Source organism: Sander vitreus, chromosome 5 (assembly GCF_031162955.1).
Source record: "Sander vitreus isolate 19-12246 chromosome 5, sanVit1, whole genome shotgun sequence".
Classification (NCBI taxonomy): Eukaryota; Metazoa; Chordata; class Actinopteri; order Perciformes; family Percidae; genus Sander; species Sander vitreus.
The window spans coordinates 9,190,549-9,208,286 of record NC_135859.1 but is presented as its reverse complement, the minus strand read 5'-3'; the positions used below and the strand labels follow the sequence as shown (position 1 = coordinate 9,208,286).

Genomic DNA, 17,738 nt, shown 5'->3' with positions numbered 1-17,738 from the left:
ATGTCTTAACTAGGGATGTAGCGCGTCGATAAAGGATGTATTAATATAGCGTATATATATCATACAGTATGTACCACCTACAAACACCATGGGACTCAGGAGCGCCTCCAGACATGAGTCACTGAAGTTGCGGCAGATGTGACGACGTGGTTTGACATATAATAATAATAATAATAATAATAATAATAAGCACCGGTATTTGGTTTCTAAATATAATAGTATAATTTGGAATAATATATTGTCTAGATATAGTTTATTTAGATTTTAATGTGGCAATATATGCGTTTCTAGTTACAGCAAAATTTAGGTGTATGGTTTCTTAGTTGCGTATGACTGTGTTCGTTTTCTGTCTAATAAAGAAAAAAATAAGGCACAGGAAATTCTATGTGGCTTCATCTGTAACCCAAATACGGCAGAATAATGTAGTCAACTCTGTACAAAACTTTGATCACCAATCAGTATAATCATCAGCATGAAACACCTTAGCAATACTGTCCGTATACCTGCTTTTTCGGTTACTGAACTTTCTACATGCCTGGTAGGGCAGAGAAGCAGGATAAAAACCTACTCTTAAAAATATATGTAAAATCTCACCAATCTCAGGCACAGATAAGGCCACAGTCATGGCCACACAGACGAAGAAGGCAGGCAGGAGGATCTGAGAGAAGAGGCCCTTAGTGTTCCTCTTGGCACAGTGGAACCTCTTGATGATGAGGCCATGAAACTGGCCTAGCTTTAACCACCAACCCTCCAACTTGAAGCTGCCCTGCCCTTCCAATGCCTCTGGCTCTGGGAACGAGGGGTTCTCCGCATCCACTGGAGGTGAAAGAGACATCAGAAGAAAAAAAACTAAATGGAAAAATAAATGAAATGAGTTAAAACGAATAGCAGCACATTTTGCATTACAATGCATACAATATTTCGCTTATTACTAAGCTTTATTTATTCAGAACAAGATCTCTTTTACAAGAGAGACCTGAGAACAAATAACACATACAACACTGCAACAAGACAATTCAATCATGAAAAGCAGTCATCACATACACAGGCACATAAATATGTTATACTGACAGCTAGTGTTTAAACTAGTTACTGCAGTACAAATTCAAAATACTGGAGAGTGTCATCTCCCCCGCCCCCTCCTCCCGAGACTCAAAGTTCACCAAGGTTGCCAGGTTGAGACCGCAGCATCCACAACAATGTTGCTAGACGCTTGTCTCACATAGCCAGACATTACTCCACAGCAAGCGGAGTAGCTAATGTTAGATGCTGGCTATATTGACAGTCATATAAGCCTGTGCACACGCCGAGCTCTGTACCCAACTGACAGACACACTTTTTCGGCTTAGAATTACGGTAGGAACCGCTAAAAACACAACAACCTCGTTGTCCTCTGCACCCGATGGACAAACACACTTCCTAGGCTTAGAATTACGGTAGGAACCGCTAAAAACACAACAACCTCGTCGTCCTCTCCACCTGACGGACAGACACAATCCCTCATCTTAGAGTTACGGTAAGAACCGCTAAAAATAATACTACCTTGCCGTCCTCTCCACCCGACTGAACACACTTTATTGGCTTATAATTACGGCAACAATCGCTAAACACACAGCAAACTCACAGTCCTCTCTTCCCAATTTACAGCCCCCCTTTCTTGGCTGAAAATAACTCACCATTGTCGGCTATGGTTGCTGAACAGGCTACACGTTGTAAACAGCCGTGGCCCGCTTGCCTAGTCCTCCAGTAACGTTAGCAGTTAGCAGGGTTAGCATGGCGGCGTTAGCTAGGACTAGTCAGGATCACTTTACTGGCTGTGTCTCAATTGTTTTTGCGAGTAACCAATTTGGGTACTCTAGCTATATAATTCAATGTGAGTACACAAAGGTTGAAATGACATAAAATGCCCGTCCCTTGTAGCCGTGATAAATTAGCCTGAAGCTAATGCTTATCTGTTCAGGAGGAAATTAGCCAACTCAGCGTCCTTTTGGGCTCTAAGCTGTCTCCATCTTTCAAATACATCTCCAATATTTACCCGGGGTTTGTAACGTCTCTGGTTACACAACTGTTAGAAAAATTTAAGATTTCCGTTTTGTCGTTATTCACGAGGGCAAAAAAGCAGGAGATGCAGTCAAGTTTCTGATGGAGCTGATTTGGGAGTTGCTGGAGATTGAGGGAGAAATTGAGGTGGAACCGCCGGCCAGCAGCCTACGGCAGAAGACAAACCCAGAACCATTCTAGCGAGATTTCTAAGCTCATCGGACAAGGACCTGGTGTTGCAGGTGGAAAGAATCAAGGGTAAACTGACTTGGCAGAATAATAACATAATGCTTTTCCCGGATTACTCCAAAGCCAAACAGATGAAACATTCAAGAAATTCAAGGAGTGTAAGAAAAAGCTTCATGAGCAAGAGGTGACATTCAAAATCCTGTATCCTGCCAAAAATAGACGCCAAGGATGGAGTTAAGACATTTGAAAGGCGATGGCATTCATAGACTCTATGGAGTGATTTGCTGACGAGGGAGTTATAATGATGTGCAGCATCGGGTCAACGTGGGATTTGCTATTATGTGCTGCTTGCTGCCTCTGTTTACTTATTTGCGTCTTTCTCCTGGAGTGAACTGGCGCTAATATAGAACACTAGCTAGAATTTTGGTTTTTGGTAGCAGTGCACGGGAGATGGATCATGTGGAGCAAGAACGGATCACGGACCAGAAAGCCAAACTTTAAAGGGAGATGGACTATGCATTGTTCAGGTTGAGGTGCACATGGACTGTTCTGTGAGTAGTTGGGAGTTAGTTGTGCTAGTTTAGTCATCACCTCTATGTATTTCGTATGTCCTCAGAAGATGACTTTGATATTTTAATATACAGTTATGTCGTAACTTAAGCTCTATACGTTTCTCCACCTGGAATGTTAATGGAGTGGGGAATCCCATCAAGAGGAGGAAGGTTATGTCCAGTCTTAAAAGAGACAAACATGATGTGGTATTTTTTGCAAGAAACGTATATGTCGAAAAAATCTGAAAAATTGTGTGGAGGATGGGTTGGATAAGTATTTCATAGTATGGGGTCTATACGGGCAAATGTAGGGGGTTGTTACAATGATTAGAAAACACTTGCAATTTCAATTATTAAACAAATTAAGGATAACTCTGGAAGAGGTATTATCGTTCTGGCTGAAATACAAGGGCAATAACTAATCCTGGCTAAAATATATGCAGCTAATATGATCAGGCATTTTTTAAAGTTTTGGAAAGAAAATTACAAGCTGTAGGGAACCATAATATTGTTCTAGGGGGGGATTTTAACTTGATAGTGGACCCAGTTCTGCACTACGGTGGGGATGCAGCATGCAGGGCCCCTAGAGCCTCTCTCATACTTACCTCCAGCTTAACATATCTAAAACTAAGGATATGCTCATTGAAAAATCATATGAACTAAGACACTTTAATTAACGGTCAGACCACTGAGTACGTGGAATTCTATAAATACCATGGGACCATCATTGATGCAAAATTGAACTTTGAAGCCAACCGTAAAGCTGTGTGCAAATCAGCGCTTGTATTGTCTAAGGAAAGTACTGTATATATTTTATAATGACCATGTTTTACCGTGCTTTTATTGAGTCAGTCCTGTAATTTTCCCTGGTGTCATGGTTCGTTCACGTATCCTTAAAGGAGAGGAGTTCCTTAAACCGTCCTGAAATAGCCCAGTTGGCTGACTGGGGAGCCACAACTTAACCCAGCATCCCTGTATACCAGACAGTTACAGAGGATAGCTATCTCTATTTTAAATGAGGACTCCCACCCTTTGTACAGTAATTTTAAGCTTCTTCCTTCCGGACGGAGGTTTTTAATCCCAAGGTTCAGAACAAAACAGTAAAAAAATTGTTTTGTTCCTGCTGCTATCACTGAGCTGAACAAGTTGTAGCTGTTTGCACAGATATGATAGAAGCATTTTTTATTTGGTTTTATGTCCTGATTGGTGGAACCTTAAGTATTTGTATCAGATTATGAGTACTTGTGTCAGTTTTTGGTGTGTTTTCATAGTTGTGTCATGATGGATGTCATACTCTTGCTGCAGAACAACTCTACATATGGGTACAGATAAAGTAACCTGAAAACCTTTTGTTTATGCTGCATTTGGCCGAACTTTGAATTCCTTTGTATCCAGCACTTCAGCACGGCTTTCTCATCCTCATATAGCCAAATTAAGACGTAAAAGTTCAACTCACACATACAAGACGGTATCTCCTAAGTAGGAGATACTATTCATGGCCAAAACCTGTTTAACTTGTACGTATGAGTCCAACAATGCCCGGAAAAGTATTTTTTCACCTTGCCTTTCAGGGCTTCCGTAGAGTTTAAAGTCAGAACTCAAATACATTTTTCACATGTGGCCCTAATTCTCTTCTGTATTGTTTAGATAAAGTACACAAATTCTCAGAAAAAAATACATTTTTGGCACTAGTTTGAAATCTGCCTTTACAGATAACCCTGGTGATTGCCTCAGTCATATACCTCTTTCACACCACTGACCAGAGTTGGGCCAGGGTTGTCTGATCAGTGTTCAACTCTTCTTTTGGAAATTCAAACCAAGCCAGTCAACATGGGTATATCCCTGGTCATGGCAATTCAGAAATCACCTGCATCACAGCCTGGGAGCAATGCATAACAATTGGCTAGAAATGGGCAGGGCTTTACATGTCATATTCAGTGAACAGCTGACTTGTCGTATACTCCAGTGCATCTGTATACCACAAGAACTAATATGTTTTGTAGCTACTTGAATTTGTCATTGTACAGTAGGGAGAGAGAAATGCAGATTATTTTTTGTTTAGTTTGCAGTGATTACGTTCTAAAGCACAAATAAACACTTATCAAATGATTTTGTGCAGACTGATTTGTCTTCCTCTGCATATTTATTGCAGCAGCTGGAAAAGGAAGTAGATTACTCTAGTATTGGTTTTTGACTATGTAAGACGAGGGGAGAACATTTATCTTTGTTTGATTTCATTAAAAGTAAAGTTGGGCTTTCCCAAAAAAGAGAGAGATTCGCGCTACCCAGCAGCCGTACTGTACTGTAGTCTGCAGACGTGTGTCTCGCACAAAAAACATATGAATGCCTACTCAGGAATTGTGCTGTGTGGATTAGAGATTTAGGTTTTAAAGTGTATTGATAAATGTATTTCTCAAATGTCTTTCTCTTCCTTATCTAAATGCTTGGCCCGAGTCACAGCTGCGCAGCAGCTATAATTAAGGTTCTGTCCCCAATGGGTAGACCCCTATTGTTTCCTATTGATAAGTGCTGGAATACACTCCCCAGCTGCTCAGCACCTTAGGGTCCGCTCACAGTTATTGTCCAGTCCAGGAGCTGTGTTCACTTTAGTCCTTTTGAGGGCTTCCACCATCTCCTCTGTGTTGATGATGAGGGCAGGTTTTAGTTGATTTCAGTAACATATTTATAATCCTAATTCATTCAGATTGATTGCAACAAGTTTTCTTTCACTGTCTTTCGTGTTCACTTGTACATGCCACTGAACAACAAATCTGTTCATAAGCATAATTCTTGCATAAGTCCCAATTTGAGCAGTAAAAGCAAAAACATGAATGTGATGTATAAACCAACATCTCTTGGTTGAAGCTGTCATGAGGCTTAGTGACCGACACAGCACATCTGTTATCTTGTTGTCTTACCCCTCATGCTGGCAGAGTCAGACTCTTGGCCATTGTCAAAGAGCGGACAATAATCTCCATAGAAGTCGGCGTAGAGTCCCCCTTCATCTCCCCTCACTGAGCCGATGGACGAGGAAGATTTCAAGGAGGACTGACTCTGACTCAGCCTGGAGCACATCAGCAGATTACTCAGCTCCACTTCCGGCTTCTCACTCTCTACTGAAGGTCCACTCTGTGGCACCCCCAGGTCTCCTGAAGCCACTGAGGATTTCCCCAGTGAGCTGCCCCCTGGGGAAACCTTCATGTCTGCCATGAGATAGAGAGTGAAAAGATTATAAACACAGCCTTGAGCCAAAGAATGAACTCAAAAAATATCTAATGTCAGAGCTTTAATTCAGACATTTTGCAGAAATCTATTATTGTTGAGAAATCATTACTAATTTATGAAAACTAAAAATGTTGTGGAGGTGTTGAGCTATCTGAGGACACAGGGGAGGAACTTGGTCTCACCTGCATCAGAATCACTGTTCTCCAGTGACTGGTCCTCCTCAGACACTTTGAGAAAAACCTCCTCTAGGGTAGTGTCCATCACTCCGAAGCTGGTTAGGGACAGGCTGTCCAAGCTCTCCTCTAAAGCCTGAAAACACACAGAAAAGAAGAGAATGTGGAATTAGTAGTTAATTTATTATTAGTGAATAAAATAATTTGCCAACTAATTTGGTCAGGGCTCAAGATGCTGCCTACAGGACAGATGACACACTGAACCAGTCGTTCTGCACGCTTTGAAACACAGAACAACAGAGTGGGGGGCCAAAGGAGGAGCCAGCACCATCAAGTGAAATCCACTCTGAAGAAAATAAACATAAACTGGTACACAAACTGAGCATTTTTGGATTAACCATCTCACTATGTTCATAGATTATGGATTTTCTTAATCAATGACCACAAAATGTCAGGTTGAGCAACCAGACATCTTCAACCATCATCTTGAACACAGGTGTGCCGCAGGGATGTCTCAGTCCAGCACTCTTCACCCTCTTCACTTACTGTTATGGTTTTGGTGTTTTGTCTTATTTTGGTAGTCTGTTTTTCTGTTTTGTATTTTGCTCCGTTTCCTGTTTTACTTTGATGGTCTGGTTTTCTGTCTTGTCTTGTTTTACTTCCTGTCTTTTGGTTTTTCCCGCTCTTGTGATTGCCTGATGTTTTTCACCTGTTTCCCAGCCCTTGTGTCACCTGCCTCTTGTTACCTCGTTACCCTCTGTATTTAGTCTTGTGTTCCCCTTGTCCTGTGTCAGATCATTGTGTTTTGTCTCCAGTTTGTTTGTCTTCTCGGTTCGTGTTAGAGTTTCTGTTTTACTTGGACTTTATTTTTGGATTCCCGTTTTTGCCTGCTTGTTTCCAGGACTCCTTTGGTTTTTGTGCATTTTTTGAGTGTATTAAATCATCTCACCTCAGTTTCCGCCTCTGCTTTTTGGGTCCACATTTCTCCAGCCTTCCATGACAGAATGATCTGACCATTGGATCCAGCAGAGTGGCTTCTTTCTTCGGTGGGTGCCCAGTTTTTGCTTTTTTCCTATCTACTGTTTCCTGCTTCCTTTTGGACCTGGAAATATGGAACCTGCACAGTCTATGTCAGATGAACTTTATAACTTAATTTGTGACCTTATCGAGCTTAAAACGATGTGGAAGGAGACTGACAGTGATAGTCAGAAGGAGGCAATTCTGTCGTTCGCTCGTGTTAAGGTGTCAGAAAAGCCCTGGTTAAAGGACTATATTCCAAACTGGGTTACACATTTCTTTTCCACTCCAGCTCATCAATCTGCTAAGGGGTGGTGTTCTTCCAAGCCTGCTAAATCCACCGACGCTCCTCTTCTAACTCCCAGCCTACCTTAGTGTCAACAAGCACCCACCAGCCTTCCTGTTGCTCAGCCCACTAGGATTTTGACTACTGGATTTTTGTCAGTCACCCAGCCTGCTCCTTTGCCTACTATTCCTAGTCCTGTCGTTTCTCCACCTGGAGGAGAGCCAGAGACTTTAACTGTTTTCCAGTATTTAGCTAAGTGTGCTAGACGGACTGAGATGGACAAAGACGCCAGCTTTCAAGCTGTAAATGAACTGTCCAGTTCACCTTCCCGCAGCTCCCCTGAACACCTGTCTATCGGCACTACAGCAATCGGTTCTGCGAGCACCGCCGTCAACAAGCAGTCCTTTGAAGGGACCCATCTGGCTATATTTCCTGGGACTCGTGGAGGCCGAAGACGGAGGAAGGGACAACATAGCCCCCAGCACCATGCCCTGCATCAACCTCCCAGCTGACCAGTCTTCCAGAGCTGACGTGCAGCTATCCAGAGCCCGAGCTGACGTCCAGCCGTCGATTACGATTCTTCAAGAGTCGTCGATTACCGCTCGTGCATTTGTTTGAGTTTATTAAATCATCAAAACTATCCTCAGTTTCTGCCTCTGCTTTTTGGGTCCGCATTTCTCCAGCCTTCCATGACACTTACAACTGCACCCCCATTTACGCATCCAACACTATAGTGAAGTTTGCAGATGACACGATAGTAGATGGTCCCCTCTCCGGGAACCATCACCTTATTGTGGTGGAGAGGTTTGTGTGTCCCTATGAACCTGAGGGCTGTGTTGTCTGAAGCTTTGTGCTCCTGGTAGGGTCTCCCAAGGCAAAGTGGTCTCAGGTGAGGGGCCAGACAAAGAATGGTTCAAAAACCCTATGAGTGACCGAGGTAGAGATGGAGTGACCCTGCCTGGAGGAAGCCCGGGGCCCCCGTCTGGAGCCAGGCCCAGATGGAGGGCTCGTCAGCGAGCGTCTGGTGGCCGGGTTTGCCACGGAGCCCGGTCGGGCACAGCCCGAAAAAGCTACGTGGCACCTATCTCTCCATCCCATGGGCCCACCACCTGTGGGAGGAACCGCTGGGGTCGGGTGCGCTGCCATATGGGTTGCAGTGAAGGTCAGGGGCCTCGACGGACCAGACCTGGGCAGCAGACGCTGGCTCTGGGGACGTGGAATGCCACCTCTCTGTGGGGGAAGGAGCCGGAACTTGTGCGGGAGGTGGAGCGCTACCGGTTAGATCTGGTGGGGCTTACCTCTACGCACAGTCTCGGTTCTGGAACCATACTCCTGGATAGGGGTTGGACTCTTTTCTTCTCCGGAGTTGCCCAGGGTGTGAGGCACTGGGCGGGTGTGGGAATACTCACATGCCCCTGGCTGAGCGCCGCTACGTTGGAGTTTAACCCGGTGGACGAGAGGGTCGCCTCCCTACGCCTGCGGGTTGTAGGGGGGAAAACTCTGACTGTTGTTTGTGCCAATGCACCAAACAAGAGTTCTTCTTGGAGACCTTGAGTGGAGTCCTGCATGGGGCTCCAGTCGGGGACTCCATAGTTCTGCTGGGGGACTTCAACGCGCACGTGGGCAATGATGGAGACACATGGAGAGGCGTGATTGGGAGGAACGGCCTCCCTGATCTAAACCAGAGTGGTTGTTTGTTGTTGGACTTCTGTGCTAGTCATGGATTGTCTATAACGAACACCATGTTCGAACATAGGGATGCTCATAAGTGTACTTGGTACCAGAGCACCCTAGGCCAAAGGTCAATGATCGATTTTATAATCGTTTCATCTGATCTGAGGCTGTATGTTTTGGACACTCGGGTGAAGAGAGGGGCGGAGCTGTCAACCGATCACCATCTGGTGGTGAGTTGGGTCAGGGGGTGGGGAAGACTCTGGACAGACCTGGTAAGCCCAAACGGGTAGTGCGGGTAAATTGGGAACGTCTGGAGGAGGCCCCTGTCCGACAGACTTTCAACTCACACCTCCGGCGGAGCTTTTCGTGCATCCCTGTGGAGGCTGGGGGCATTGAACCCGAGTGGACAATGTTCAAAGTTTCCATTGCTGAAGCTGCGGTGAGGAGCTGTGGTCTTAGGGTCTTAGGTGCCTCAAGGGGCGGTAACCCACGAACACCGTGGTGGACACCGGTGGTCAGGGAAGCCGTCCGACTGAAGAAGGAGTCTTTCCGGGATATGTTATCCCAGAGGACTCCGGAGGCAGTTGCAAGGTACCGAAGGGCCGCAGCCTCTACCGTGAAAGAGGCAAAGCAGCGGGTGTGGGAGAAGTTCGGAGAAGACATGGAGAAGGACTTTCGGTCGGCACCAAGGTGCTTCTGGAAAACCGTTCGCCACCTCAGGAGGGGGAAGCGGGGAACCATCCAAGCTGTGTACAGTAAGGATGGGACGCTGTTGACCTCAACTGAGGAGGTAATAGGGCGGTGGAAGGAGCACTTTGAGGAACTCCTAAATCCAACTAATACGCCCTCTATGGTAGAGGCAGAGCTGGAGGATGATGGGGGATTGTCGTCAATTTCCCTGGTGGAGGTTGCTGAGGTAGTTAAACAACTCCACAGTGGCAAAGCCCCAGGAATTGATGAGATCTGTCCAGAAATGCTTAAGGCTCTGGGTGTGGAGGGGTTGTCTTGGTTGACACGCCTCTTCAACATTGCGTGGAAGTCTGGGACGGTGCCTAAGCAGTGGCAGACCGGGGTGGTGGTTCCCCTTTTTAAAAAGGGGGACCAGAGGGTGTGTGCCAATTACAGGGGTATCACACTTCTCAGCCTCCCCGGTAAAGTCTACTCCAAGGTGCTGGAAAGGAGGGTTCGGTCGATAGTCGAATCTCAGGTTGAAGAGAAACAATGCGGATTCCGTCCTGGTCGTGGAACAACGGACCAGATCTTTACTCTCGCAAGGATCCTGGAGGGAGCCTGGGAGTATGCCCAACCGGTCTACATGTGTTTTGTGGATCTGGAGAAGGCGTATGACCGGGTGCCCCGGGATATCCTGTGGGAGGTGCTGCGGGAGTACGGGGTGAGGGGGTCCCTTCTCAGGGCCATCCAATCTCTGTACGACCAAAGCGAGAGCTGTGTCCAGGTTCTTGGCAGTAAGTCGGACTCGTTACAGGTGAGAGTTGGCCTCCGCCAGGGCTGCGCTTTGTCACCAATCCTGTTATCCTGTAGTATTTATGGACAGGATATCGAGGCGTAGTCGGGGTGGAGAGGGGTTGCAGTTCGGTGGGCTGGGGATCTCATCGCTGCTTTTTGCAGATGATGTGGTCCTGATGGCATCATCGGCCTGTGACCTTCAGCACTCACTGGATCGGTTCGCAGCTGAGTGTGAAGCGGCTGGGATGAGGATCAGCGCCTCTAAATCGGAGGCCATGGTTCTCAGCAGGAAACTGATGGAGTGCCTTCTCCAGGTAGGGAATGAGTCCTTACCCCAAGTGAAGGAGTTCAAGTACCTTGGGGTCTTGTTCGCGAGTGAGGGGACAATGGAGCGGGAGATTGGTCGGAGAATCGGCACAGCAGGTGCGGTATTACATTCAATTTATCGCACCGTTGTGACGAAAAGAGAGCTGAGCCAGAAGGCAAAGCTCTCAATCTACCGGTCAGTTTTTGTTCCTACCCTCACCTATGGTCATGAAGGCTGGGTCATGACCGAAAGAACAAGATCCAGGGTACAAGCGGCCGAAATGGGTTTCCTCAAGAGGGTAGCTGGCGTCTCCCTTAGAGATAGGGTGAGAAGCTCAGTTATCCGTGAGGAGCTCGGAGTAGAGCCGCTGCTCCTTCGCGTCGAAAGGAGCCAGTTGCGGTGGTTCGGGCATCTGGTAAGGATGCCCCCTGGGCGCCTCCCTAGGGAGGTGTTCCAGGCACGTCCAGCTGGGAGGAGGCCCTGGGGAAGACCCAGGACTAGGTGGAGGGATTATGTCTCCAACCTGGCCTGGGAACGCCTCAGGATCCCCCAGTCGGAGCTGGTTAATGTGGCTCGGGAAAGGGAAGTTTGGGGTCCCCTGCTGGAGCTGCTACCCCCGCGACCCGACCCCGGATAAGCGGACGAAGATGGATGGATGGACTATAGTAGTGAGGCTCATTGCCAACAACAAGGAGGCCCATTCCAAGGAGGAGGTCTGGCTGGGTGGTGTTCAGACAATAACCTGGTCCTGAACACAATAAAAACAAAGAACGCAGGTGGCAAAAAAACATCCAGGTTCATTATGACATTTATAAAGAGACTTCACATTTATAATTTGAAGAAAATTATATCCGGTATAGGAAATGTGTTGTCTCTGCTGTGTCCACGTAAAACCAATTCAAATATCATGACACAACTTTATGCAATCAACCATAAAAAATATAAATTATACAACATCTGAAATCCTCCTCCTGCTGCCTTTTATATTTTGCTAAAAGGCCTTTAAATTGCTGTTTCAAATAGTTTGGCTGTCGATCTTCTACGGATTGTTGCAGTCTTCAAGCCACTTTTAAAAAAGAACATTCTAGACACATCACTAATGAGCAATTATAGGCCCATATCAAACCAGTCTTCCAGTCAGGTTTTCGACCACAACACAGCACTGAGACTGCTCTTGTTAAGGTCTTCATTGACATCTACTTAAATACAATGCCAAAATTGCTTGATCACAGTGCTGCATTTGACATGGTCGACCACAACATATTACTAGACCGATTGAAAAACTGGGTTGGACTTTCTGGCACAGTACTAAACTGGTTTGAATCCTACTTAGACAACAGGGACTACTTTGTCTATAGGTTTCTACAGATCCGAGTGGACAAATGACATGCAGAGTTCCCCAAGTCTCCATTTTGGGCCTTTTTCTATTTAACATCTACACGCTTCCACTGACTCAGATTATGGAAAACAATGAAAAATTACATTAATTATGGGGACGACACACAATTTCCATTAAGTGGAACTGAACCAATCAACGATTGGATTTGCCAGAACATTCTTCAATTAAACAAAGACAAAAGTAGTTGTTTTTGGAGCTAAAGAGGAACGTTTAAAAGTCAGTGCTATTGCAATGTTAAAAACAACGGACAAAGCCAGAAATCTTGGTGTAGTCATGGACTCAGACCTGAATCTCAACAGCCACATGAAGACAATTACAAAGTTAAAGTGCTACAGCAAATAAAAGCTGCCTTGCCTTGCCTAACAAGGCTGGGCAACATGGCCTGTAATTTATATCTTAATTATCCATCCATCCATCTTCATCTGCTTATCCGGGGTCGGGTCGCGGGGGTAGCAGCTCCAGCAGGGGACCCCAAACTTCCCTTTCCCGGGCCACATTAACCAGCTCCGACTGGGGGATCCCGAGGCGTTCCCAGGCCAGGTTAGAGATATAATCCCTCCACCTAGTCCTGGGTCTCCCCCGAGGCCTCCTCCCAGCTGGACGTGCCTGGAACACCTCCCTAGGGAGGCGCCCAGGGGGTATCCTTACCAGATGCCCGAACCACCTCAACTGGCACCACCTATCTTAATTAACTGTCACATATACCTATTATTGTATTTATTTATAAATTATTAATAATTATAAGTACACACGTGCACAAGGTTCTCTGTCCCCTCTGTACTACTGAATAATACATAATAAAAATGATAAAATCGGACAGGGTAGGCCAAGCACCTCTAGGAGCCTCATAATCATGTGAAATAAAATTGTGTTTGGTTTTGCTACGCCAAACTAAATAACTGAGAAGGACCACAAAGACTTGTGTTTTATATGGATGGACCATTCAATAAAATGAAAATATTCTACATGACTTGCGCATCAGACATTTACCCAAAATTCTGCCTGACAGATTTGGTATCTTTGGAAACTTTGGGATCCACACTAGAATATTAAAGTTCTGTGGGTTTGAACAATGATTGCCTTTACAGCAGGAGTTTGCCCTAACTGACCCACAGCTGGCTGAGTGAGGCTTAAGCATTCACTGCATGAAAAGTGGGATTTTCGTCAGTAAGCGGCACTGTAGATTGTTGTGGAAGTTCAGCTTTACGACTGCACACGGCAATTTGCAGGCAATACCGAAAACTGCCGTGAATTGTCGGAAATTGACACGGGCCTTGCTTGGCAGTTGGTCCCCCCATGACACCCCTCCCCCTAATTCTAGGGGAGGCTTTAACATGTAAATGAAAATGCTGTGAACTATACAAATGCAAATCAGGGTAGCAGGGGGAGTTTTACCCCAGGTGACATTTTTCTAAAAGGTATTAACTTCATTTTAAGAAAATCTCTGGTATAAATAGATCAGGTTCAGTATAGCCTAATTATATACTCTTAAGTTATAGCTTGAATTGATTTATTTAATTAAAGTATAAATGTAATTACTGTGTATGTCATTAGCAATGGCCTTAAAACAATTGATTTCAACAATTAGTTTTAATTAGGCTTTGCCACAAAGGTAAAATGTGCTTGCTTTAAGATGTTATTGCGCAAGTTTCCTAGCTTCATTCCCATCCGGACAGACATTTTTTTGGAAAGCCAAATTCAGCACCATATTCACATGTCCATGGCATATGAAGCTGTTGGCTCTGCTGAAATTGCCTCATAATCTGGACTTCAATTTTCCTATTGTTGTTATTAAACTTTCCCAGTATTCCATTAAAACGCTCAAATGAAAAACACCAAAAAGAATAAACTGGTCCGTAATCTAAGTCAACGGCAATTTTTGTAGTCGACGTGTCGTTTTACTATTGACCCCTATTTATTTTTGGTCTCCCGTCTCAAACGGCTCACTGTAATTCACCTCCACACCAGTCTGTGCGCTGTGCGTGCCCTGCTGGTTAATCTGCTGTCCTCTTTCTTCCCCCTCCCCCCGCCTTTACTGCTTTGATTTGAAAAATGTCCGGATGAAGTCTGAGAATTAGACCAAAAGCTTCCAAAGTATGGGAGTATTTCAGGCCAACTGGTAAAAGAGTAGTCTGTACACTCTGTCAACTTCACTTGCTTATCACGGGAGCACAACCATGATGCACGAGCACCTAAAAAGGAAACACACAGGAGTTGTTCAAGATGCGCCCACAGAAAAGGAAAAGTATATCATTATTAATGAAACGGCGAGCTAGTCTGTACTGTTTATTAACTCTTGAGAAGTCTTTGGATGTTAAACAGGCTACTTAGACTTTGGGGGTAATATTTTAAACCCCGCCATGCACGCAAGTGTAAACGCGAGCAGCATAGCTTGCCTGCTTTCAGTGCAATTCATTATTAGGCAGAGCTAAGCGGTGCCAGTGTAAATTGCTTAATAAAAAGTGTAATCTGGTCTTGTAATTTACAGGAAACAGTACGCCGTCTTCACAACTCAGAGACAAATTGTAGGTGCTACGAACTGGAGCAAGGGTAAGATTTAAAGAATATGCTTTCATTGAATGCATTTCATTCATTCTACTGTATAAGGACATAGATATACGTTAATAGATACCGATCTTAACCGTAAATTTTTTTACAGACTAACCTCGCCTCATAACAAGGCCGTGACCTATTTGCTCGGAGCTATGTCCACAAGTCCAGATTTACATGATGCTGATAATGATGCCATTGTGTGCAAGTAACTTTTACTGTTTTATCCTTCCTTGTTTAATTTTACTGTGATTTACATTTTTTGTATTCATACCACTCTCATTTAATTGTTTTCCAGCTGCCTATAAGACATATTACGAGACAGCACGCAGGAGCTTCAGGTATAAACAACCAGATCTGGCATCGTGGGCGGAAGCTGTGAAGAGTTCAGCTTGGAGTCAGTTGAGAAGAAAAGAGGGTAAGATTAGATTAGATCCGTTTTTGGTCAATGTGAATATTTTTCAGGTGCATTCATAGATTTGTTGTGACCATAAGCAGTGCATCATGCAGTACTGATTGTCTTTATTGATTGATTTTACAGCTGCTGGAAGCGACTGTGCTGGCTGCGGGTGAGGTGGACATTTGGAAGTGTGCCACCATAGACCTGATGATCCGAAATACAGGGCAACGCACCACAGACGTCTGCAAAATGAACCGAATTCAGACAGAATGCCGCCAGTTACCTACAGCTCCAAGGCGGCTGCGGCAGGCAGACAGTTGACGGTCCTGTAGGATTTGGCTTCTCGTGAGCGTGGGAGATTTGTTGTGTGTGCTGTGTGTCTCCTATGCTTTGTACATTGTTTTTTTCTGATTGCGTTTGTGTTTTGTGTTAATAAAGCTCTATCTTTGAATAAACAGCACGTTCCTGGCAAATCATTTTCCTTAGGATAACAATGACATGAATATACAACATAGCATATCATATAATCATATCATCATATCATATAACATAGCAGGCCAGACATTCTCTGCCCAGGCGCGGTGTCGCTCTTATTCATATGCTAATTAGAGCCATTCACACCTCCGCGGGAGCTCTCCACATACGTCATGGTTCGTTTCCGGCACAGACGAACGTGACATTCACAGGCTGTAAATTGTCGTTAACTGCCGAAAATTAGGGGGAGTTTATAGGCGTTTACGGGGACGAAAATCCCACTTTTCATGCAGTGATTTTATTTTTAATGACAGCCTTTCCTAAGGGATTACATTACCAGACATGTTAACTCAGGTTGGTAAGATATGTATGACATGGTTTAGGTAAATCTTCAATATGCCCAACCATACTCTAGAATGCTTAAAAAAGTGAATGTGCCAGTTTGACAATGTTTTTATAATACCTCTGCTTGAAATATTCTTTAAACATTTCTTATTACTGTTTATTAAATAACAGAAGACCATAAACAAGACAAAAGGTTTTTGGGTGTGTCTGTGTACCTGGAACAGCCTCTCGAAGCAGCCCTTCTTGACGGCCTCGGAGGGCAGGACGTAGGACAGCTCAGTGTTGGAATCGGACACCAGCAGACAGGACGCCACAAACTGGCAAATAAACTGGGTGACGCGAGCTTCTGAGCAAAGTGACAGAGAGGAGGATAGAGACAGAGGAGGCTGCAGCTGGCTACCCTGTCCTGAAGGATGAAAGGAACCACACAACATGATGGATGGATGGATGGATGGATAGAACAGGGGAGGACAGGATGGTTCAAGGGAAATAGAGAAGAGTGACACAGGTAAGGAAAAGACAAAGAAAACAGTGCTGTCAGTAAAAAAACACAAAGAACAGATGAATTTAGGAGACTTGAAAGAGAATAGGAGGTGAGGTGCACAATGTTAGTAACAAGATGAGACAGGTTATATATTACATACATATTATTTCATTTAAGTATGTATCCTATGACATGCTGCTTTTTGGATGCTTTTATAAAGCACCCCTAAATACTGTATCTAAAGTCTCTTTCCCGAAATTCAGCCTTGGTGCAGAATTACAGCCACTAGAGCCAGTCCCACAATGAGGTTTACTTAGGATGTGCCATTTCTGTGTCTGTAGCTTTAAATGCTATTGAGGAGGAGAGAGGGGGGGCAAGGTGGAGGGTGGGGGTGTGGCCTTGACCAACTGCCACTTTGCTTGTTTTCAAGCCATGATGTCTCTCTCTTTCTCATGGGCGGGCAAAGCAGAGAAAGGGGAGGTAACCTTGCTTCTTATGACCTCATAAGAAGGAGATTCCAGAACGGCCCATCTGAGCTTTCATTTTCTCAAAGGCAGAGCAGGATACCCAGGGCTCGGTTTACATCTATTGCCATTTCTAGCCACTGGGGGACCATAGGCAGGCTAGGGGAACTCATATTAATGTTAAAAAACCTCATAAAGTGACATTTTCATGCCATGGGACCTTTAAGTCACATAAAGCTGAAGTGTAACTTTAACTTTTAGATGGTGTAACAAGAACATTCTGGACTGCCGATGGAAAATGTAACAAATAACAAGCAATACAGGTGTCACTAAAAACACCGACATGTTCACATTCTTTTTTTTTTTTAACCTGTCTTGCCCCGCAGCCTGGTATACAGTATGAGGAGCTGAATACCTTGTTGTGCCAAACAGATTTTACTTTAACAAGAGAGTTAAACAACAGAGAAGGGACCATACCTGCAAGAGAACGGGGATGGGGGGTGGGGACAACAGAAAACAACAGAGGAAAACAACAATTGCACAAAGCAACGGAACCTGTAAGAGAACAGGGAGGTGGGCTTGGGGCAGAGAAAGACAAACAAACAAACAAACAAACAAACAACAACAAAATGACAAAGAGACAGCCAGTCGAACAACAGCAGTAAACAGCTGATATAAGAAAACAACTGAGGG

The 17,738-nt window shown here is 44.8% G+C and overlaps 1 protein-coding gene across 1 annotated transcript in view; it reads right to left on the bottom strand.

The window, feature by feature from the left end:
• Positions 1-17,738, bottom strand: part of abca2 (ATP-binding cassette, sub-family A (ABC1), member 2) — a 176,862-nt gene that overhangs the window by 82,432 nt on the left and 76,692 nt on the right. Inside the window, exons 24-28 of the mRNA XM_078250330.1 lie at positions 16,313-16,489; positions 6,165-6,314; positions 5,699-5,891; positions 5,627-5,632; positions 595-789 (exon numbers count right to left, since the gene is read on the bottom strand). Of these exons, the coding sequence (XP_078106456.1) occupies positions 595-789; positions 5,627-5,632; positions 5,699-5,891; positions 6,165-6,314; positions 16,313-16,489 (721 nt within the window). The remainder of the gene's footprint in view (positions 1-594; positions 790-5,626; positions 5,633-5,698; positions 5,892-6,164; positions 6,315-16,312; positions 16,490-17,738) is intronic.